General features: G+C 40.1%; 1 protein-coding gene across 5 annotated transcripts in view; it reads right to left on the bottom strand.

Moving 5' to 3' along the window:
- Positions 1 to 25,089, bottom strand: part of LOC124282562 (rab11 family-interacting protein 4-like) — a 140,829-nt gene that overhangs the window by 10,228 nt on the left and 105,512 nt on the right. For 3 of the 5 annotated variants that reach the window (XM_046718567.1, XM_046718568.1, XM_046718571.1), the window contains one exon: positions 5,965 to 5,997. The exons of the other annotated variants lie outside the window; for them this stretch is intronic. In XM_046718567.1, the coding sequence (XP_046574523.1) occupies positions 5,965 to 5,997 (33 nt within the window). The remainder of the gene's footprint in view (positions 1 to 5,964; positions 5,998 to 25,089) is intronic. 5 annotated transcript variants of the gene reach the window in all.

Raw genomic sequence — 25,089 nt, 5'->3', positions numbered from 1 at the left:
TGCTAGGAAAAAAAGAAACAGGAAAAAAAGAATCAGTTCACACATTTATTGGTGGAATAATGAACCAATATCATAACCAATATAATCTATATGTATAATATAATACATGTATAATCATATAGCAATTTGCAGAATGTGTTACATAGTTACTTCAGTCTATAAAGTCTTATATTCTGCTCAACGCCAGTTAAAAAGTGTTCCAACCAGATTTGCAAATTTATTGTTCCATCCTTCACAGGCATTGTTTGTATGTGGATCTCCGTTAATCCCTTAACAATATCTCTTCCACTCTGCTGTTGTGTTTTTATAAGCTGATGCTTTATACCAATTATACATGATTGGAAGTCAGTTAATCCCTTAACAATATACTGACTAAGCTTTTTCATAAGCTGATTCTTTTTTTCCGTTTCTTTTTTCCTGATTCTTTTTTTCCTACAATTGTACAGATGCATTATGATGAATTGTCACTTGTATACATGGCTGTAAGATATCAAATGGGCTGCTGCCACCAGACAGGTTGTCAACACATTAAAAATCTGTTTTTATGATGCTAAGAAAAAACCCATTTCATACAGCAATATTCCAGTTATATGTAAATAATCAAGCCTGTACCGGACAATCCAATGATCAACAGCATGAGCATCGGTCTACACAATTGGGATACGATGGCATGTGTCAACCAAGTCAGCGAGCCAGACCACCTGATCCCATTAGTCACCTCATATGACAAGCATTGGTTGATGAAGACTAATTCTTCACGGGTCTCTTAGGGACTGGAACTGACAACTTGAGACAACATGTTTATCCACAACTGTTTGAGACTGACAATTAGTCTGATTTCATTAGCGTAGAAAGTAGAAAACGCAGTTGTCAATCCCACATTGTGACAACAGTCAATGATGCTAGTTTTGAGCTTGAACTGTTTGTAACCACATGGAAGATTGGAGCCAAAGTTTCAAAAGGATCCTCAACACAAGCAGACAGAACAACTAACAGGTTCTGCTTGGGGAAGATGCATGGGGTTTTGTGGTCCTCCAATAAGAGTAACCGAGTTGACAATATGATAATCTTCAACAGACAGCTGTTTCCTTCAATGGTGCCATGGCAGAAGTTCTTTTAAAGATGAAGGGTGAATCTGTTGAATCTGTGTGGACAACTATGTTATCCATGATTGATCAACTCCCACTAATGCAGAATTGAAGAATCTGGAAGTCTATGCTTTCGCTGCAAAAACTTCCAAGCATGAAGGTGAAGTGAGTGTTGCCTACATTACATGATGTCTGGTCTTTGTTGGAGGAGGAGATCTAGGCATTCCAGTAGTGAGGGGTTCATCAAAGAGTAACAGCAACAGTATGGAGAACCAGGGCCATGCTGGCCATACTGGCACCATGAAAATGATTGTGCCACTGTCGTGAAAAAAGGAAATAGTCTTATGCAGATGAAGTCTCTTTCCAATTCAAGTCAGAGCTCCAGATAAGATTTGGCTCGTGTGGGTACTGTACCCACTGTATTTTTTTGGAGTGGGTATTACGAATGTTGAGTGGGTATTTCTTTTTCTGTTACCCACTGCTTTCAAATATGTGCGTATTTCAGTCATTTTACGCACCTAAGTATATGCCATTGAGTAAGTTTACTAAGCAGGTATGTTCTGCTTTATGTCATACCTACCGTATATTACCGTCTATAAGCCGAATTTTGAGGACCAAAAAAAGCAGTCTGTAGAAGGGGGTCGTCTTATCCATGGGTTACGCTTTCGTCTAAAAAATTTTCAGGGGTAAGAAAACAACATCGTATCACTTCGCGTGAACAAACAGAAGACGACTTTGTCAGTAGAGACGTCAAATTTGCAATTAAACATCACTAGACAAGATTATTTACCTTTTAAGTTCTAAGTTGTTTTTGCTGGGCATTGTATTATTTGCAGGGATTAAGATTACCGTGTGTATCTGAGCCGGAAATAGCAATCAGCTGTGCACGTTTCCCGGCGATCAAGTTCAAACATGCACAATAATATAACGGGACGAATTCTGACGCAGTCGTCAGTAAAATATAGTACAGAGTACTATTATTTAACCCAAAGATATATAACCTAGCATTGTGTAATTTTAATTACAGTTTTTATGTAAAATATATATAATCAACACTAAGGTTATACGGACCCTCATGAACGTGGTAAGCAGAAGTTGTATGCACATGGAATGGGGTAAAATACGGAAGCCATTTAAATTCACACATTTTTACTGATGTTACTGTAAACTAGCAGTCAATTGAAAATGAGGCGGTAATCAAAAACAACTTAAATATAATGGAAATGATTTCATAAAAAATCACTCATCCTATACTGACAGTACAACACTTGTCCTATAATAACAGTACAACTTGATAGCAATCAATGTCTTTTTCATTACGCAAGCGATTTTTATAAATATATTCCGTACGCATTTGTTTTAAATTTTCTGCGTATCTAACATTTTAAATCGTAGTTGGTATGCAACAATTACTTTTCAATGCGTAATTCTATGCGTATTTTACCCGGATACGCAGCTTATCTGGGCCTCTGCAGGATCAGACCGACAAACACTTGTAGAGGAATGTAGCCAGAAAGTCAAGGTGAGTCACAAAAGTTATCCATCAAAATACCACCCCAGTGAAGATACACTGTTACCCCAGTTGACGTGATTACCTGATTATCTGTTCTAAAATGGATTGATTTAATCAGCATAAATTAAAGGTGTAATAATACGTTTAGGGTCATAGTTGTGAATCAGTGTATTGTATCGTGATTCTTGTATACAATATTGTACACCACCTTGTAACATTAGACTGTCCATATAAGCACACAAACTTGAGTTGGTAACATCAGTGACCATGTGGTGTTCAGGTGCTGAAAATATGAGGTGTTCTCAATAATGTTCTCTCAGCAAGTCCACTAAATGAGAAGATCCACTAAAGATGGAGGGGATAACATTCAAGCCTGGGTGGGGCAAAGTTGAAGTCTACCCAGGAAAGTCATGTCTTGCAGGGACATCGTATTTAAAAGAAGCAACAGCCACCAGTGAGTATATTTCAGCTATAAATCATATAGATTAAAGCATCTTCAGATATGGATCCTATGGTAGTGAAGCAATCCTCTCTGTATATATAACCTGTAGCCTTTACAGGTGATGTCTTGTACCAGATGGTTGGGTGAAGCAGGCCTCCCGGGCTCAGAGATGAGACAACAGATAGACCAGGAAGATAGTATTCTCATGAATTTGTGTCTTGTCCTGAACATATTCGTAAACATGTTTACATCTCAATACATGTATGTCAAACAATTCTTTTATGTCAATCACCTTTCTAATCATAATCATAATCATCTGGTACCAACTTATGCACAAGACCCTTAAAATCTAGTGCTGCAACAAATATTATACCATGTATCATAAAGTCTTTGTCATGTAAAAAGAGCTTAACAAGGAGTAAAACTAAAAAGACGGATATGTAGAAATGTTCAGGATGACAATGTTGTTACATTCATTGCTTCATATCTGCAATTTCTCTAGACTATCTTTTAGCAATACTAAATCTTCACTAAACATATTGTACAATGAAAATTGAAAATTCTTCAATGCATTTGGTAAATTCAAGTCTCTATCTCCAGCTGTAACTGCATGTGTTATGAAGTTGTGATAGCTGGAAACATTCTGAGGTTCTTGAGAGGCATAAGTATAAGACAAAATATTTTGGATATCAACTTCTTGTATATTCTATACACAACGTTTCTGGGCTTTTCCTTGCCTCTTTGTCAGGTGAATGGTGATTAACAGGTACCGGTATACAGGATACATATACTAGAAATGTACATGAAGCCAGAGTGAATTTAAGCATGCATATACAATAAACAGGGGATTATGAGATGGAAGAGAATAGATATACAAATGCAGATACCTGTTAGTCACCATTCACCTGACGAAGGGGCAAGGAAAAGCCCAGAAATGTTGTGTATAGAATAAACAAGAAGTTGGCATCCATAATATTTTGTCTTATACTGGAAACATTTTACTCCTAACTGAAGCACTAAAGGCACATACAGGAGCATGTCAGTGTCATCCAATCACACACCAGATCATTACTGTTTGCCAACTTACAAGCTACAAATATGAATTCTATATATAAAACTGCAACCACATTCTCTTTATATTATGTCTTACTTTAAGGGACTGCTTTCAAAGGATAGCCATTATGACACTTGAACCTCTTGAACAAACTTGGTCCCCTAAAGGCTGTGAACAACCCTTATACTTCCCCTTGTATCAATGCTTTCTGAACAGGTGATGATTTCATTGCAAGGATTATATTTTGAGTGAACTGAAGTGCACAGTCAGAAGCAATTGATTTGAACAAAAGTGGATGAATAACAGTCTCTTGGATATTCTAGTTTGCCCTTTTGCTTCGGATTTTTCTTTCTGTTAATAATTCTTGTGTAATTATATTATGTGGATAAAAAACAAATTGCTAGTTACAGAAACATATTTTTCAGAGAAAAAATGGCTCAAGGATTTCAGTAACAACACAGCAGGTTGGATCAATGGAGAGTTTTGTTTACATCATATTTCAAACAACTATATGTACAGTAACAGTGTGTCAGATGACAACTTCATAGTCTGACTTCCATCTAATGAGCTGCAAAAGCTGAAACTGCAATGCTGTATAAATCCAGCTATATCATAAGCATGTGTTTATGAATCACTATCAGATGGTGCCACGAGGTGAACCCATCACAAACAAATGCATATCATTTGTTCATGTGAACATATGGTAAAGACTCAAAACAGCTGTATATGATTATATATATATGATTTATACATACATACATATACATACTGAAAGGCAAATGAAATGTCATAATATTGGAAATGACATTCAAGTACCAATGGAGTATTTGAACCTATTTTTGTTATATACACCGGAAGTCAAGTTTGAGGTCAACATTAATCGTAGTCGTATTGCCTGTATAGCCCAATAAAGAATTGTTTGAGATTGAGGTTGAAATGGAAAAGGTAGAGTTGGCACAAACACAACATTGAAATCGAGATGCACGAGCATCATGCATGCATTCAGGCATAAATTGCCGGCTTGAATGGCAATAGTTCACGTGTTTTCTGAATACAGCAGCTATGGCTAGGTTAATGAGAGATCAACAACAAGCCACTGGACGTCTAGATGCTGGTCAACGTGCTTGAGTCATTGTTAATGACTTCAATTGCAGCGTACGAACGATAGAACGACTTAGACAGCGATACAACGCCACCAACAGCACTGGTCCAAGTAGTGTTCTGCCCCGTGTAACAACACGTTGCCAAGACCGTCATATTGTCCACATCGATTTCAATGACGTATTTGTGCGAACTCTTCCCTTTCCACAAACAAAAACATTTCAAACCTCAATCTCAAACAATGCTTTATTGGGTAATACAGGCGATACGATCACATTTAATGTTTTCCTAAAACTCGACATCCAGTGTATGTATAAAACAAAAAAGGGGTCCAAATACTTCATTGATACTTAAATGTCATTTCCAATACTATGACGTTTCTTTTGCCTTTCAGTATACATATATATATATCTATCTCAGATATCAGATGCGTCAGATTTGGCAATGACCTCCATTTCTGCCATAAAACAGGCCTTGTGTGTTGAAATTTGATCAAACAACTCTTCAGTGATGGTATGACACTCTTTGTAAGCTTCATAGAAAGAGTATTCTACATTGTACCTCAAAAGTAATATGTTGACACCAGAGGGTGTTGCCAGAAAATTTCATTATTATAAATCTCATAACGGATCAAGTGTTCTTAAAGTATCTGTAAAAAACATCTGTAGTTTTCTTATGGCCCTAACCATTAACAACTAAACACAGTCATAGATGAAGCTGTTTTCACAAATTATGGCATCTTGACAAGTTAACAACATGTACAAACCTTGAACAAGTTTCTCCATTCATCCATATACATCTTTGTGTGCAGTAAAGGAAAAGGCAATAAATAGTTAAGCAGAAATTGGCAGTCAATGAACACAAAAAACAATGTCTTTCACAATGAAATTCTGCATTTTGGAAATAAATAGGTTTTGGCAGCTAACATCAATGTATGACAAAATAACTGATGTCCTTCACAATATGACATAAAACTTGAGTGTTGACAATGAGCCATGATGAGCTCAGCAAGCTAATTTGTCTTCCTTCGATATCTTCTGAGTTATCTAAACATTGAAACGATCAAATGATATGTCTATTTTCCAATGTGAAATTTACACTATAGTCCATTTGGGTTCAAATGAGAATGATGAATGATTAAATATCTCGAAATAGGGATTTGTGCACAAAACATAAATAAGTGTCCTGAAACCTCTGTACCCAACAGGATCTGAAATCTGAGTTGTAAAGAAACCTTCATGTAATATTGTGCTATTTTCACACTTCACACCGAGGGGTGACAAACGTCTGGTTTGCACAATATTACATGATGGTTTCTTAAAGAACTTTTTCCATGATCGATCAAAAATCGTCAGATTTCAGATTCAGTTGAGTACAGAGGTTTCAGGACCAAGTGTCTTATTTATGTTTTATGCACTTATCCCAATTTCGAGTTATTTAATCATTTGTTGTTCTCATTTGAACCCAAACAGACTATACATGTATACTTTCATTGCCATATTTTCACATTATTGTGGAACTGATATTTATAAGCTATGAATGACACAATTTGATTGGAATACTAACCCATAGCTAGAGAAAGAACAGGTCAAGTATGATATGTGCAATAATATGTTTCATATATACTATTCACACGTTGCTATGGATCAAATCATGGATTTACAATATAGAACAAACTTTATGGATAGCAACTTCTTTTTATTCGTGACTGCGACGTTTCGATACAGATTCTTGTACCGTTGTCAAGCATTTTTATATAAAAAGAAGTTGTTATCCATAAAGTTTGTTCTATATTGTACTTCCCACCTTCTAAAATGCCACTCAAAGAAGAAATCATGGATTCAACAGAAAACTATGATGTGGGGTCAAATTTGGTTTAAATATCTAAGCTTATTGTAAGCATGGTTCCTACGTTTCAGTATGTCATTGCATCTTGTGGATCGCATACCTGCTATTGAGAGGTGTTATATATTTATCAATGACTGGTTCCATGATTTGCAAAATGGTTGATTGGTGCCATGAAAACCATTTTTATGGTTACTCATGTATCAAGTGCATAAGGTTAGAATAAAGTGGCTGTCTGCCTAAAGAGGGGTTACCACAAAATTATTTATACAGTTTTAAATGGATACAATTTCATATTATAAATCTACATTTAAGTATAGATTTACATTTTTGTGATCCTTATGAAAGTGTGAGTAGTATAGCATTACCCCTAACAATTAGTGTGATTGACCTTGACCTTAATAGGGCATGCTATAAGAACACCCCTTGATAATTTTGTAGAAGTTCCTGAATCAAACTTAGTGTTTTAGTTATTAGAAAAGTCATCTGGGGTGAGGCTCAAATTTACCAAAAAAAACCATAGGCAGTTTTATAGACAGGGAAGCAGGCAAGCAGTATGAATTTGTGAAGCAGTATGAATTTGAGTGAAACTCAAGGGAACCAAACTATTTGTAGATGAAAACATCATAGAATAACCAACTATCTGTCATACACAAATGAAAATGGCAGCCTGTGTGAAATTCACAGTTATATCCACTTTCTGGTGCACATTTTGAGTCATTAAATATGAAAGAAAGTCCTTAGTTACCTGCATCAGTTGTAAGATTTATTATATACTAATACATTTAAGAAAATACAAAAGGAATATTACAAAAGGTGTCATAACTGTTGATGGTTTATATCTTTAATGAGATAAATAGCATTAAAGTGTAACACTGACATCTGACAGATCTGACTGAGATGTACTGCCACACAGACATTTTTCACTGTAAATTTCTAATTTTACCCTGACCATGTTTAAGTGCACATCATGAAAGATGCTAGCACAAAATTGGCGTGTTTGCATAAATTCATCACGTTGTAAATGGAATCTTCATCTTTTTAAATCCATATACAAACATACAGTTTGGTTGCCAAATAATATGCCAAAATGGACTAACCCCAACTTTTTAAAATAGTATATTTCTTTGTAACGCATGTTATAATTGGGATTACACTTTATCAGTCTATATTTTCAGCTTTCAGTACCATCCAACCTCACATACTCATCAAGAGGCTAAGTGATCTGGATATATGCCCACATCTCATAAGATGGAGAGCATCGTTTCTACTGCACAGAGAACAATATGTAAAAAGTTAACAGCATGCACTCTACGTCAACCATCACTAACACAGGAGCTCCCCAGGGATGTGTACTATCACCTATTCTATTCATGCTCTACACCAATGACTGTGTCAGTACGAAACCCAACTGTGAAAGAGTGAAGTTTGCTGACTATACAGCTATAGGCAGCCTGCTTTTTGACAACAACTCCTACAAAGAAGAAGTGTCTGGATTTACAGAGTGGTGCAGAAAAAACTTTCTTGAACTAAATGTGGAAAAGATAAAAGAACTCATTATTGATTTTTGCAGGAAGAAATTGACCATCACATAAATCTGTTATCATCAATGATCAAGCAGTTGGGGTTGTCGAGGAGTACAAGTACCTGGAGACAATAACTGATAGCAAACTGACTTTCACTCAAAATGCCAATGCAGTCTATTACAAATGCCAGTCTCGTCGCCACTTTCTACAAAAACTATACTCGTTCCACATCAATTCTACTCTTATGTCTATGTTTTATAAATCATGTATACAATCTATTTTAACATTTTCTATGCAGTGTTGGTATGGACCTCTGCGGCTTCAAAAAAAGAACAAATTAAATAGGATTGTTAAAGTTGCAGAAAATTGCTTGTTTAGATTTTGATAGTTCAGGCACTCTGTACACGTCATCTGTCATAAATCTTTCTTCTCTTACAAGACCCAACCCATGTTTTAAACCCTTGTTAAAAATATTTTACCTTCTGGCCATAGATATCTTTTACCAAATGTTAAAGGGGAAGTGTACACGATTCCACCAACCTATGTCGTCATAGGGATTCCGTGAGATGTGCGCATGCGTAAATCATCAGTTTGCGTTCTGCTAGACATCGGTGATTAACGAAGCTTCATTAAACAACTAATTAATTTGAGCTGTCCAAGTGAATACTTGACACACCTGCAATATCTGTGCTTCTGCGATAACCTGCGGGTGTCGTGAACGACTTGAAAGCACTCAGTGGGTGAATCCCAGCTGAATTTCTACACTATTTGACCAAACGGCTGCGGCCGGGGTCAGGGGTTGAAGACCAGAGTTCAAAATGGCGACCCCACTGCGAGAGAATCATGTGGCATCGGAGAGTGAGATCAGTGACTGTGAAGCAGTCGACTGTAAACCTCGTCAAAATGTTTTTGACGTTGCTGAAAGATTTCAGCACAACGGACAATATGAAATGGATGTAGAGGGTGCTAACAAGAAATGGCGAGGTATCAGTGCCAGTGGTGCAGTCGGGAAAGTAGGTCAAGCGAGACCTTGCAGTAAGACACAGGCTCTGCAGTCAGTCAGTGAACCAGACGACTCGCAGCAGATCAAAGATGTTATGTCAACATTTGTAGAGACTCAGGCTGCCCAAACAGAGACTATGAAGGGTATTTCAGTCTTTTTGAGTGGATTAAAAACACAGTTTGAGAAGATCGAGACTTCGCTTAATTCCGGACAGACACGGATAGTGCCGAGCGGAAGTAAACAAACCGACAGCCATGTTGAAGATGGCGAGGTCACTGATAATGACAACAGTGAGTGTGATGAGTTAGACAGTCTCGACAAGTTGGTGTCTGAGTGCGTGAATGACAACACAGCAGTTGTTGATGACCAAAATGCATCAGATGTCATTGACGACCTGTTTGCAGAAATGCGGTCGTTTATCGGTGATGATGACGATACATCGCCACCTGTCAACCAAGGTCTTGCTACATCGGTGAGGGATGGGCTACAAAAACCGGTAAATCAGGAAAAGTTGAAAGAGCTTTTCGCTAAGTATAAACGTCCGGAAAACTGTTTAAACCTCCTTGCACCTCGTGTAAATGAGGAGATATGGTGTGAGGCGAGGAAAACATCTCGTACTTCAGACATCAAGGCACAGCAACTACAGGGTATGATTGCCAAAGCTACCATACCAATAGTGCAGTTGATGGACAATGTGATGGAGGACATGGTGGCGAAGAGAGAGCTAGATGCCAAAACAGTTCTCAACAAGGCAAAAGATTCATTGCGGATGCTCATTGCAGCACTATCAAATATGAATTCTTCAAGAAGGCAAAATTTTAAACCGGACCTCAGCCTTCCCTTCAAGAAACTGTGTGCCCCAAATGCAGTTGTAACTAGTGAGTGTCTCTTCGGGGATGAACTGAACAAAAAGATCAGGGACATTAGTGAGGCTAAGCAGATAACGTCAAAATTATCTGCTGGCCATAGCAAGCAGAAAACAAATCTGTATGGGGGCACTAAAAACTTTACAGCCACCCGATATTCCCCCTACTCAAATGAGGGTCAGCTTTCCCGCGGTGGCCGCCGGAACTTTGGTGGTGGTCACACTGTCAGTCAAGCCTCCCGTGGACGGGGACAAAGCTATCGGGGGAAGACAGCCCAACAACAGTCTTTTTTAGCCAGGCGCCAGAAGGACACGTACAGGAGGTAACTACCCAGGTGAGAAAGCACACAGGCTGTATTGATTGTTTGGCTAATACATCAGATAACTTCACAGCAGGGAAGACTGGGGTACATTTGTCAGTTTGGCAAGATATTACCTCGGATCCATGGATCCTAACGTGTGTCTCAGGCACTCAAATTGAATTCACTGAATTTTCTTTGCCAAAGCAGTACCACATCCCAAAACCCATCCAATTCAAAGAAAATGAACTCAGGGATATGAGAAACGAGCTCCAAATTATGTTGGGGAAAGGAATTATTGAAAAATGTTCACATGAAGAGAATGAATATATATCAAACATTTTTAGTAGAAGGAAGAAAGATGGCTCTCTCAGAATTATTTTGAATTTGAGACATTTGAATGAACAAGTTGATAAGCACCATTTTAAGATGGACACTTTTCAATCTGCTCTTTACTTAGTGCATCAGAACTGTTACATGGCATCAGTAGATTTAAAAGATGCATATTTTACCATCCCTGTGCATACTTTAGATAGGAAGTACTTAAAGTTCCTTTGGGAGGGGCAATTGTGGCAGTTTACGTGTTTGCCCAATGGACTTACATCCGCTCCAAGGATATTCACAAAGATCCTCAAACCAGTTTTCTCCACCCTTAGACAGGAAGGATTCTCAAACTCTGCCTATATTGACGATTCCTTTCTTGTGGGAGAGGACTATAAACATTGTGATGAAAATGTGAAGTCATCAGTGAGATTGTTAGACAAATTAGGATTTACTGTTCATCCTGACAAGTCCATTCTTGTGCCAACACAGGAGATCACATACTTGGGATTCATTATAGACAGTCAAAGGATGACAGTCAGTATTACACAGCAAAAATGTGACAAGATAGTGAATGGATGTCATGATATCCTCAATTCCAAACACCTCACAATCAGAGACCTGGCATCTCTAGTGGGACAATTTGGTGCTAGTGCACATGGAATGCTATATGCCCCTTTGTACTGTAAAAGGTTACAGATATTCTACAACAGGGCCCTCAAACAGGCTAGTGGGAACTTTGATTCCCATATTGAACTCAGTGAGACATGTGTTGAAGATATACTTTGGTGGTCAAACAATGTAGGGAAATACCCCAAACCCATCAACATGCCACTGCCTAGTGTAACGGTAGAATCCGATGCCTCGAAGACAGGTTGGGGAGGAGTGTCAGACGGTGTTAGGACAGGTGGACTATGGTCAAGGCAGGAAAGTGAAAAACACATTAACGTATTAGAAATACACGCTGCTTGGCTAGTCCTTCAGTCATTGTGTAGTGCACAAAGGAATGTCCACATAAGGTTGATGCTGGATAATACAACAGCTGTGACATATGTAAACAACATGGGGGGATGAAATGGGGTTGTAACTTCATTGCAAGACTCATGTGGCTTTGGTGCAAGGATCGGGATATTTGGCTATCAGCTGCCCACTTGCCGGGTGCAAGTAATGTTGAGGCGGATTTGTGCTCAAGAAAACTTTCAGTTGATACGGAATGGAAATTAGATACATTAGTTTTCAACTCACTGTGTACAATATATGGCAAACCTAACCGAGACTTATTTGCTTCCCAGCTGAATAACCAACTTGATAGATATGTATCTTGGCACCCTGATCCCCACTCCGAGGCAGTAGATGCCTTTTCTTTGATGTGGAAGGACTCATATGACTATATCTTTTGCCCTTTCAGCTTACTGGGCCGTGCTCTTCAGAAGATTCAATGGGAACAAGCAGACAGTCTTGTGGTGGCCCCACTTTGGAGGACCCAGTTCTGGTTCAGCAAGCTTCTAGAGCTGTCAACAGACTGTCCGAGATTGTTGCCAAAATCAAGGTCCCTACTGACACTAGTAAACCAACCGGAAGTTCTGCATCCACTCCACAAAAAGCTGCGCCTAATAGCATTCAGATTATCCGGAAAGCCTTGGAAGACGAAGGAATATCGGGATCAGCTGCGGACATCATGCTGTGCTCATGGCGCGATTCAACACAAAAACAATATGGAACTTATCTGTGCAAGTGGATGTCATTTTGCACTGAGAGGTCTGTGGATCCCATGTCACCATCTTTAAGCAATGGATTAGCTTTTCTGGCTGATCTGTACAAACAAGGCCTCAGTTACTCAGCATTGAACACCGCAAGATCAGCCTTATCATCAGTGATCAAACTCAACAATATGCCCTTCGGACAGCATGACAGAGTAGTTAGATTCATGAAAGGTGTATTTAATTTGAGACCATCGCTACCAAAGAACTGTGTTACATGGGATGTCAATATTGTGTTAAGCTATCTTCAGAAAATAGAAGTGTCACCTAATTTGAAGCAGGAGACCCTTAGATTAGTCATGTTACTACTATTGTTGTCAGGACAGAGAGTACAATCCTTACACTTTGTGGATTTACGAAATGTGCAGTTAACTGATAATAGTGTGAAGATTTGATTTGGTGATCTTCTCAAACAATCTCGACCCGGTTATCACCAACAAGAACTAACTCTGGTTGGGTTCAGTGACCCAACTCTGTGTGTGGTTAGTACTATGAGATTGTATCTGGAGCTGACAAAGGACATCAGACATGGTGAAACTGCTTTGCTCATTTCTTTTCAAAAAACTCACCAGAGAGTCAGCAAGGACACTATAGCTAGATGGACGAAAACTGTGTTAAGAAATGCTGGTGTTAACATGGACATATTCACTGCTCACAGTGTGAGATCAGCAAGCACCAGTTCAGCACTTAAAAACAGTGTACCTATTCAGACTGTACTAAACACTGCTGGGTGGAAAAAAGTTCTATAACAAACCCATCTGCAGTGATGAGCAATTTAGTACACAAGTTCTTGAATCTCATAAGAGCAAAACTTAAGTTATTGAAGTGTTGCAATCTATTGACCAATATGCTGTACTTGTTTTATGATGTTTATCATTGAGCTAACTAGTTTAGAAGATGTTTGTTTGCTGAATAGCATTACCCTAGTTCTGTTTTGAGAAATTTCCACTAAGTTACTCCTTCATTGCTATGTGGAATAGAGTATCACTTAGGAAGTTGTTGTCACTTGACCTATAATTGTGAGCCTCAATACAATTATTTGAGTGCAAAACTTGTTGTGTTGTGCATATTTTGTTCTTGGATTAGCTGTGAAAATATGATACTACTCTAAAAATCACACAGAATCCCTATGACGACATAGGTTGGTGGAATTAAACAGTTAACCGAGACTTACCTGTAAGTTGAAGGTTGACTAGAATTCCACCAACCTATGACGTAGGGATTACGTGCCCGCCACACCCACCCATATGCACTTAGTATCAATTTTCCGTTAAAAACTGATGGTTTACGCATGCGCACATCTCACGTAATCCCTACGTCATAGGTTGGTGGAATTCTAGTCAACCTTCAACTTACAGGTAAGTCTCGGTTAACTGTTTAATTAAATCGCATTTTTTCTTACGTGAATCAAAGTGAATTTTTTTAATTAGTTAATATCAGTGTTTGAAAATATACACTCATTTTTCTTACAATGAAAGTATAAACCTCAAAATAAGTGCTGAAGTGTTATGCCATTATGAGGCCTTTGTTTGCCGAGTTAAACAGGCCAGAGTTACCACCCTTTGATTATGACGTAATGGGTGCCACTTGATTTTAGACTGGTCTCCTGTCTAGTCCCAATCAAAAGATATTAATACTGAAAATAATCACATGAAAAAGTTTGTGAAAATCCGAAAGAAGCATACGAAAAGAAAATGTAAGCAGCAGGACAGATTGATCGTGTGTATTTCATTCATAACCTCCCCACACTGAAAATACCAAATATGTATAACAACGTTGACTTTTTCAAAATTGACATGAAAGTTTCGTTGTTTCAAGCACCGTATATGCATAAATATGACATGTAAGTAGTCCGAAACATTCTGACAGTCTACTGGTTTTTAGTTTCTTTTTGTTTTCATTGTGACCAAGGGAAATAATCAGAAATTAAGTGAAGTACCATCGTCGGTGTGCATGAGTTTGCATCAGTCATGACGTCACGCTGTCAGAAACTCCAAAAAATTGTGATGAATCTAGGAAATCATGGGAATACACCTATTATATTCAACTATCGCTTGCTACGATACCTTTCCCATGCATGTCCTAAAATCAATGAGCAAGTGTATGCAACAAGTAGGCGAATGGATACACAGTGTAAAAGGAACAATTACATGTATTGTTAGTAATTGTTAGTAAACTTACCTCTGGATTATGGTAGCCTTATTCCTGTGGACTCACAGAATACATACAGAAAATCAAAAGAAATTTTAACACAAATCATAGCTATTCCTAGTGGTTTACCTAATCTACCCCTGAGTTATCTGCCTTGATCCTGACATCACTGTATTGTTCTCCTAGAACCCTTCATAATTTTTCTAAAAAAACACATCAATGACATCTTCTAAGGATAAATTCGTGGGGAGGACCCAGGGAGGGAACTACTCTCCATAATTCAGAGGTAAGTTTACTAACAATTACTAACAATACATGTAATTGTTCCTAATTATAACATAAACATTCCCTCTGGATTATGGTAGCCTGAATCCCAAGTAAGGAAGGAGGGTTACCCTTGGAAGATACTACCCTCTATACCACTAGCTGAGAGTTGATTACTCAACCTCCTAAGAATAACTATGACTTAGTCAGAGATAAATAATTTATCTCCAGTTTGGTCAGTAGCAGTGAGGGAATACATTCCCAGAGATGGAGAGTCTTCTAACTTCCTATAGTTATGGTTGATATGATAGATATCATGATTATCCTAATCCGTATTAGTAGGAATTATATAATTCCTGACTCCTTAAATCCGGATTATGCTAGATTCCTATGAATATATCATGATTCTATTCGAATCCCGAATTGTGTCATTAAACCTGATATTCCTTAAACTTATGATGTCACTTCCAGTAAGTATGACGTCACTTCCTGTTTGATGACCTCACTTCTGGTCTAATGACGTCACTTCCAGTTCCTAGAGACAATCTCTATGATGTAATACTAATAAGTTTTGGTGACGTTACTTCCGGTCTTAAGACGTCACTTCCGGTTCTATGACGTCACTTCCGGTTAACTATCATTAGACTATAATTGCGTTCAACTCAACCTTAGGTAACCACCCTGAGCTCATAATCATATTCTAACGTGAAGCCATCAACAATAGCTCAGAAGTTAGAACTCTGTCCATATTGTGCTCGGTTGGGTGATATATCTAAATGTAAATTCTCTTACCATGTCAACTTGTCTTGCTACATGCTGTCCCTTGACCAGTATCAATCCATCATCCTTCTGCGTGGACCCTCAGACAGTCCCAGGCACCATCTCTCACTGCATCATCCTTCCTGAAGATGCCAGGTCAACACACACACACACACACACCCCAGGGGCAGTCAGGCGGAGGCAAGGTGCTGAGCCGCTACTAAAGGTCCTAATGAATGTAAACCTTCAATAGAGGGAGCAACATCCCTGAGGTAAAATTGGATAAAGGTATTAGGAGATTTCCATTGACAACTAGACACAACTTGTTCTAACGGAATTGACGACCAAGCCGCTAAGGATGCAGCTAGGGCTCTAATTTCATGGGGGGAGAATTTAGGATCAATTAAGTCTTGATTCTGATCCCTAAAAGATATAGTCTTTCTGAGCTATGAAGATATGGTATTCTTGGATATCTCCGAGTCTACATTTGTTTTACATGAAACAAACAGTCTGCGACGATTTTGTCTAAACGTCAAAGTACGCTGAATGTACCAGCGTAAGGCACATACGGGACACAAAAGTCTAGTCCTATCCGATCTAGAGGTAGAGGTAGGAACCTGAGGTATACGATATATCCTATGTCCCAAAGGACCACAAGCTGAAGTTTGATTCTTGGCAATGAACTCCGGCACAGTTCTAAAAGTTATCTGTTTATATCCTTCCGAAAAAGTGATGGATTTAAAGTCTATAGCATGTAATTCCTACACTCTGGAAGCTGTTGCAAATGCCAAAAGAAAAGCCGTCTTAAATGCCAGGTACTTTAGAGAAGCATCCTGCATAGGCTCATAAGGACATTTTTGAAGAGATTGAAGTACTAACGTTAAATCCCACTTAGGAAATATCGTTGGAGACGATATATCCTTAATCTGAAAAGATCTGATCATTTTGTGAAGCGATGTAGCCGAGCCCACAGATAAACCTTGAACATCCATGACTGAAGCAATAGCTGATCAATATCCCTCAATAGTATTTTGCTTCAAATGTTTCTGTTCTCTTAGGAACAAGATAAAATCCGCTATCACTGGAATGGTGACAGGTACATCCAAGATTCCACACTCTCATCTCCACTGGATGAATCGTCGCCACTTAGCGTCGTACAAGGCAGCTGTGGAATGTCTAACGGATTCTGAAATAGCTCTGGTAGCTTGAAACGTAAATCCCTGTTTCCTGAGTGACCTTGAGATAGCTTCCATACGTGTAGCGCAAGTTGCCTGACATTCGTGTGAACTCTGTTTGACTTGGGTTGACTGATTAGATTGTGCCACAACGGAAGACGTAGAGGTTTGTCCACTAATAGTTTTAGTAGGGTGGGAAACCAAGGTCTGGCAGGCCACGCTGGTGCCAGTCGAAATGTTGAATTTTTAACAGAACCTCTGGGATTCGTTTGAACGGAGGAAACACATAGGCTATCATCCCCTCCCATGATATGGATAGGGCGTCGACTGCCCATGCCAATGGATCCGGTACTGGACTCACAAACGTTGGTATCCGACGTCGCAAATAAATCTATGTTTGGAATTTTCCACTTCTGTCCTATCAAATCGAATGCCTCTTCCTTGAGAGTCCATTCGGTCGAGATCACTCTGTCCTGTCGAGATAATGAGTCCGCTAGGATATTCTTCCGACCTGGAATGTGGCGCACTGATTAAACAATTTATAGTGTCCACTGCTTGATACAGATCCTGAGTGATCCCGAGGAGCTGTTGAGATTTGGTACCTCCCTGTTTGTTGATGTATGCCACTACCGTAGAATTGTCCGACACTAACATGAGACTCTTCCCGTACAAGCGATTCGCCAAGCAACTAATTGCTTTCAACAGTGCTAACATCTCCCGACAGTTTATATGCAGATTCACCTCTAACAGATTCCACACACCTTGAATTTGCCAAATGTCCATGTGTGCACCCCAAACCGTGTTCGAGGCATCCGCATAAAGTGTCAGATCCGGTAAACGAGGACGTAATGAAACTCCTGGCAACACATTCATGTCCACCATAATATCTCCCTTCGGACTCTGTCTGGACAGGCTATGAGCAGTTCCAAGTCCTCCATCCGAGACTGGTTGAGCCAGATCTGCGGGATTCTCAACCTTAGTCTTCCTCTTACAGTATAATCCTGGATTGAAGTGAGAGATCCTAGAAGGGACATCCAAGAACGAACTGATGCAGTTGGCGTCTGTAACATATTAATTATCTTGGCTGATATCTTGGCCTGCTCTTGAGTCCAAGATTGCTCCCAGAAACTTGATTCTCGTAGAAGGGACCAGTTCTGACTTGGTAGGATGAACTATTAGACCCAGATGTGTAAACACGTGGATTATAAAGTTGGTTTGCTTCATGAGAACCGCTGTCACCACATTCCTTGCCAAGAAATTGTTCAGATAGCCATGTATCGCAATCCTTCGTTGATGAAGAAAAGCCAGAATTCGGGAGATTATTTTTGTGAACAACCACGGCACTAGAGATATCCCGAACGGCAGCACCCTGAACTGAAACCTGCGACCGTTCACCGCAAATCTTAGGTATTTGCGAGATCTTGGATGAATAGGGATATGACAATACGCATCCTTTAGATCTATACTTATAAACTTGGAATCCTGACGAATCAAGGTGCGTAGGTTTGCAATTGATTTCATCCTGAACTTTGGCGGTTTCCCTCAAAAATAGCTTGTTCAACACTTTCAAGTCTATTATCATGCGCATTTTGTCTGAATCTTTCTTGGGGACAAGGAATACCGGTGAATAAAACCCGCATGTCTGATCCCCTGGAGGAAGTTCTATGATTGCCCGTTTCTCCAGTAGCTGATTTATTGCTAAGTTTGCCCCCGCTAAACGCTGGCCTTGAAGACAAAACCGACGACCCTATGGAAAACAAGTCACTGGAGGTTGCTTGTGCCAAGCAAGAATAAACCCCCTTCTCACTACAGACAGGACCCACTCGTCTGATGTTATTAGTTTCCAATTGTCTAAGTATTGGACCAATCTGCCCCCTACTGGAGATTGTGTCACCGGACATACAAATTCCAAATCCAATATCATTTTGAGGGACGTTTCCAATTCGTAAGGAAGAGAACGCTGAACAATGAAACTTGAGTCAATATTTCTTGGAAGTTGATCTTGATCCACGAAAAGATCTACCTCCCCTACCTCTACCCCTAGATGAGGATGAGCCTTTAGTAACAGCCACATTTATAGAACACGCTCTTGAATCCGAAGCCCGATCAAAGGCAGATCTCTGAAAGTTCTGACTACGACTTGATGAAGATGGAGCAGAACGAGACGTAACACTGGAACCTCTTCTAGATCTAGTGTCAGCCCTTCCTCTATTTTGGAATAAAAGAGCCGACGCCAAACGTTGATTCAAGTTCCTCAACGTCAAGGCATCTCTAGCTTCCATTGACATTGACATTAGCCTGTTGACATTGTCCATTAAAGGTGTTATCAGATTCCAAGGGCTGGTGCAATAGAAAATCCCTTGAAACATCCGGTAAATTCCTCACTGAATCTAGCTGCTGTATCCGCTCAATAGCTGTAAGTCGTCCCAATATATTCACTTGAAGTCGCCATCGCATTGGCTAAGGACTGATACGTCCAGAAACGAATGCGCTAACGCCACCTCTTGAGCATTCATGGAAATCAAAGTGTCTTTCTTAACTCCTGTATAATCTTGAAAACACCGGTGGGAGCAAGGCACGAACTCCCGCAGAAAACCAGTTTGAATAAGATAGGGTATCAATCGCCGAACGGGCTGCCGTATCCAATTCCTTACAATTCTTGAAGGTACAGAACGGTGCATATTCACGAGAGCCTCTAGCATCCTGTAACTGTTTGAAGTCCTTGTCTAAACTTGGTTGATTGGCTGGGATAACACGATCATGAATGGAATAAATGGGTTTATGAGAAACCCTAGGCAAAGAATTCAAGTTCTTAGCCTTAGAGAGGCCTAAGTTGTAATTCTCCAACACTTTCTTAAGTGATGATGAATTTGGTAATGACAGCCTGGGCATCCGTTCCAGGGGAAGGCAACCTGATAATCCGAGTTCCACGGGAATATCTATCTCCTGTTCATCTGACGGTGGTGGTAGAGTATTAGGATAATGTCCGTGTAAAAGTTCCAGCTTTTCTTTAAATGACCAGCCCGGCTTAAAATCCTGTGCTGACATGTCCATAGGTTGTACCGTCAACAAGCCTTCTTTCATGGAAAACTCATGTGAAAAAGGATACACCGATGAATCTTCCTGATCCGTCACATCAGACACAACGGAATTAAGGGCGGATTGTCCGTGTCAAAATAACCTTGCGGGTCCGTAGCCGTGTCCTCTGAACCGCTAGGCCCGTGCAAATCAGACTGCTGGGTTGATACACCATTATCCATAGCAGCCGACCCAGTGGCCTGGCTTGAGCCTGGGCGGGAATCACGTGCCGTCTGAGCCGAGTCAGATCCGTGAAACCCTAGCCGCCCGGTCTCCCCCGTGGGAGAAGGTAGCAGGCTGTATGCGACAGGGAGCAGCCACGGATGACTGGCTCCCGGGGACAAAGGATGCAGGGTGTGTGGCCTGAGCCACGGTCACCCCAGATCCGGAGCCGGCTAGGCCGACTCCATCCCCGTCGCTTGAAGCCCTAGGCTTCTCCCCCTGAGGGGACCGGCCTCCTACGTATGCCAGGGCGTGATAACCGGCTTTCCCAGTCATTGCACCCTTGGTTTCCGTAGGAAGGGACTTTGGCTCCCGGCTCTTGCCATCGACCACCAAGCCGACAGCCGTCTTGCCGGGTAATAAGGGATCTTCCAAATGTTTTGACAGGCGATCAAATTTTTCGTCATTCCTCATCTTCAATCCCGTACAGATTTATCCATGACCGCCTGGATATCAGATTTAAATCCCGCCAAAAGTTCTGAGAACGCAGCTATATCCAACTGGGGAGAGGTTTTTGATTTAGATCTAGAACGAGACTTCGGTTCAGATTTTATAGATAAAGGCGGAGATCCCTGAATGTTTACGCTTCCTAACTATGGAACGAGATTTGTCCATCAACAACCAATCTTCTTCCAACATTTCCTGACACAATAAGCATCGATCCGATATGGAGCAAGGTAAGCCTTCATAACAGGAAGCACACAGAGAGTGGGGATCAACATCCGCCATGAATTTCTGAAATTGTAAACATTTGCTCAGCACCATATTTGTCAATCAAAAAGGGTGGGAAAACTTCAGATCCTCAATACTTTGGAAATATATATAATATAAATGCAAAACAGCAATGTGATTGAATATTAAATGGAATGCGATTTGTAACTGACCTATATATGAAGAATTGAAGACTTGATATGAAATGAAAATTTCACTCGATTCTCTGCACGTCACGCGTGTGGACCATACAGAAAAATTATGAAGGGTTCTAGAAGAACAATACAGTGACATCAGGATCAAGGGAGATAACTCAGGGGTAGATTAGGTATACCACTAGGAATAACTATGACTTAGTGTTAAAATTTCTTTTGATTTTCTGTATGTATTCTGTGAATCAACAGGAATAAGGCTACCATAATCCAGAGGGAATGCTTACGTTATAATTGAGATTGGCTTTGTTTACATTTCAAACAAGTGGTCCTTTCCCAGTACGATATCTTATATATTTCGTTAGATTTCACTGAAACACTTCATATTGGTGACAGAGTCCATTTATCAGTTTATTTTGAACTGTATGAGGAATTCAGGGATTCATGTAAGGAAGATGGTGTTGAATTATACAACTGATTTTATGGGGAAACATAACCAACACACGTGTGACGTGATTTTATAAACACACTGCAATATGGCTGAAAATCCACTTTGACGGTAATTTTCCAAAACATTCTCAGCGATTCTCGGTTCATCGACAATGTTTCAGAATGATCAAACAACAACAACAAAACTACCACTGATCACAATCATACGTTTTTCTTCTTTTAAATTCAATTCTCCCAGTAAAATTTGACATTTGAATTAAGACATACTATAAATTACGCAAAACGGAGTGAATGGTGATTTAATAATGTATCAAAACTGGCGAGATTTACGATGCATGTAATTTTCAGTATATTTGATCTACAATGAGCGGATGATATCATAGAAAAAACGAATTATAAACGGAATTCAAACCTGCAAATTGGATTTTGAATATGGTTTTGACATCAAAGTGAAGGTGGAAGAGGAGCAACGTCTTGTCTTGCTACATGCTGTCCCTTGACCAGTATCAATCCATCATCCTTCTGCGTGGACCCTCAGACAGTCCCAGGCACCATCTCTCACTGCATCATCCTTCCTGAAGAAGATGCCAGGTCAACACACACACACACACACCCCAGGGGCAGTCAGGGAGGCAAGGTGCTGAGCAGCTACTAAAGGTCCTAATGAATGTAAACCTTCAATAGAGGGAGCAACATCCCTGAGGTAAAATTGGATAAAGGTATTAGGAGATTTCCATTGACAACTAGACACAACTTGTTCTAACGGAATTGACGACCAAGCCGCTAAGGATGCAGCTAGGGCTCTAATTTCATGGGGGGAGAATTTAGGATCAATTAAGTCTTGATTCTGATCCCTAAAAGATATAGTCTTTCTGAGCTATGAAGATATGGTATTCTTGGATATCTCTCGGAGTCTACATTTGTTTTACATGAAACAAACAGTCTCGCGACTTTTGATTTTGTCTAAGCGTCAAAGTGCGCTGAATGTACCAGCTAAGGCACATACGGGGACACAAAAAGTCTAGTCCTATCCGATCTAGAGGTAGAGGTAGGAACCTGAGGTATCTGATATATCCTATGTCCCAAAGGACCACAAGCTGAAGTTTGATTCTTGGCAATGAACTCCGGCACAGTTCTAAAAGTTATCTGTTTATATCCTTCGAAAAAGTGATGGATTTAAAGTCTATAGCATGTAATTCCTACACTCTGGAAGCTGTTGCAAATGCCAAAAGAAAAGCCGTCTTAAATGCCAGGTACTTTTTAGAAGCATCCTGCATAGGCTCATAAGGACATTTTGAAGAGATTGAAGTACTAACGTTAAATCCCACTTAGGAAATATCGTTGGAGGCGATATATCCTTAATCTGAAAAAGATCTGATCATTTTGTGAAGCGATGTAGCCGAGCCCACAGATAAACCTTGAACATCCATGACTGAAGCAATAGCTGATCAATATCCCTCAATAGTATTTTGCTTCAAATGTTTCTGTTCTCTTAGGAACAAGATAAAATCCGCTATCACTGGAATGGTGACAGGTACATCCAAGATTCCACACTCTCATCTCCACTGGATGAATAAAGTAAAAGCCACTTAGCGTCGTACAAGGCAGCTGTGGAATGTCTAGCGGATTCTGAAATAGCTCTGGTAGCTTGAAACGTAAATCCCTGTTTCCTGAGTGACCTTGAGATAGCTTCCATCACGTGTAGTAGCTAGTTGCCTGACATTCGTGTGAACTCTGTTTGACTTGGGTTGACTGATTAGATTGTGCCACAACGGAAGGCGTAGAGGTTTGTCCACTAATAGTTTTAGTAGGGTGGGAAACCAAGGTCTGGCAGGCCACGCTGGTGCCAGTCGAAATGTTGAATTTTTAACAGAACCTCTGGGATTCGCGTTTGAGCGGAGGAAACACATAGGCTATCATCCCTCCCATGATATGGATAGATGCCGACTGCCCATGCCAATGGATCCGTACTGGACTCACAAGCGTTGGTATCCGGCGTCATAAATAAATCTATGTTTGGAATTTTCCACTTCTGTCCTATCAAATCGAATGCCTCTTCCTTGAGAGTCCATTCGATTCGAGATCACTCTGTCCTGTCGAGATAATGAGTCCGGCTAGGATATTCTTCCGACCTGGAATGTGGCACTGATTAAACAATTTATAGTGTCCACTGCTTGATACAGATCCTGAGTGATCGAGGAGCTGTTGAGATTTGGTACCTCCCTGTTTGTTGATGTATGCCACTACCGTAGAATTGTCCGACACTAACATGAGACTCTTCTTCGTACAAGCGATTAAGCCAAGCAACTAATTGCTTTCAACAGTGCTAACATCTCCGACAGTTTATATGCAGATTCACCTCTAACAGATTCCACACACCTTGAATTTGCCAAATGTCCATGTGCACCCCAAACCGTGTTCGAGGCATCCGCATAAAGTGTCAGATCCGATGCGAGGGGCCGTAATGAAACTCCTGGCAACACATTCATGTCCACCATAATATCTCCCTTCGGACTCTGTCTGGACAGGCTATGAGCAGTTCCAAGTCCTCCATCCGAGACTGGTTGAGCCAGATCTGCGGGATTCTCAACCTTAGTCTTCCTCTTACAGTATAATCCTGGATTGAAGTGAGAGATCCTAGAAGGGACATCCAAGAACGAACTGATGCAGTTGGCGTCTGTAACATATTAATTATCTTGGCTGATATCTTGGCCTGCTCTTGAGTCCAAGATTGCTCCCAGAAACTTGATTCTCGTAGAAGGGACCAGTTCTGACTTGGTAGGATGAACTATTAGACCCAGATGTGTAAACACGTGGATTATAAAGTTGGTTTGCTTCATGAGAACCGCTGTCACCACATTCCTTGCCAAGAAATTGTTCAGATAGCCATGTATCGCAATCCTTCGTTGATGAAGAAAAGCCAGAATTCAGGAGATTATTTTTGTGAACAACCACGGCACTAGAGATATCCCGAACGGCAGCACCCTGAACTGAAACCTGCGACCGTTCACCGCAAATCTTAGGTATTTCGCGAGATCTTGGATGAATAGGGATATGACAATACGCATCCTTTAGATCTATACTTATAAACTTGGAATCCTGACGAATCAAGGTGCGTAGGTTTGCAATTGATTTCATCCTGAACTTTGGCGGTTTCCCTCAAAAATAGCTTGTTCAACACTTTCAAGTCTATTATCATCGCATTTTGTCTGAATCTTTCTTGGGGACAAGGAATACCGGTGAATAAAACCCATGTCTGATCCCTGGAGGAAGTTCTATGATTGCCCGTTTCTCCAGTAGCTGATTTATT

This window comes from Haliotis rubra, unplaced genomic scaffold (assembly GCF_003918875.1).
Source record: "Haliotis rubra isolate DU_JTF1 unplaced genomic scaffold, ASM391887v1 Scf30, whole genome shotgun sequence".
NCBI lineage: Eukaryota > Metazoa > Mollusca > Gastropoda > Lepetellida > Haliotidae > Haliotis > Haliotis rubra.
This window is presented reverse-complemented; position numbering and strand designations above follow the sequence as displayed.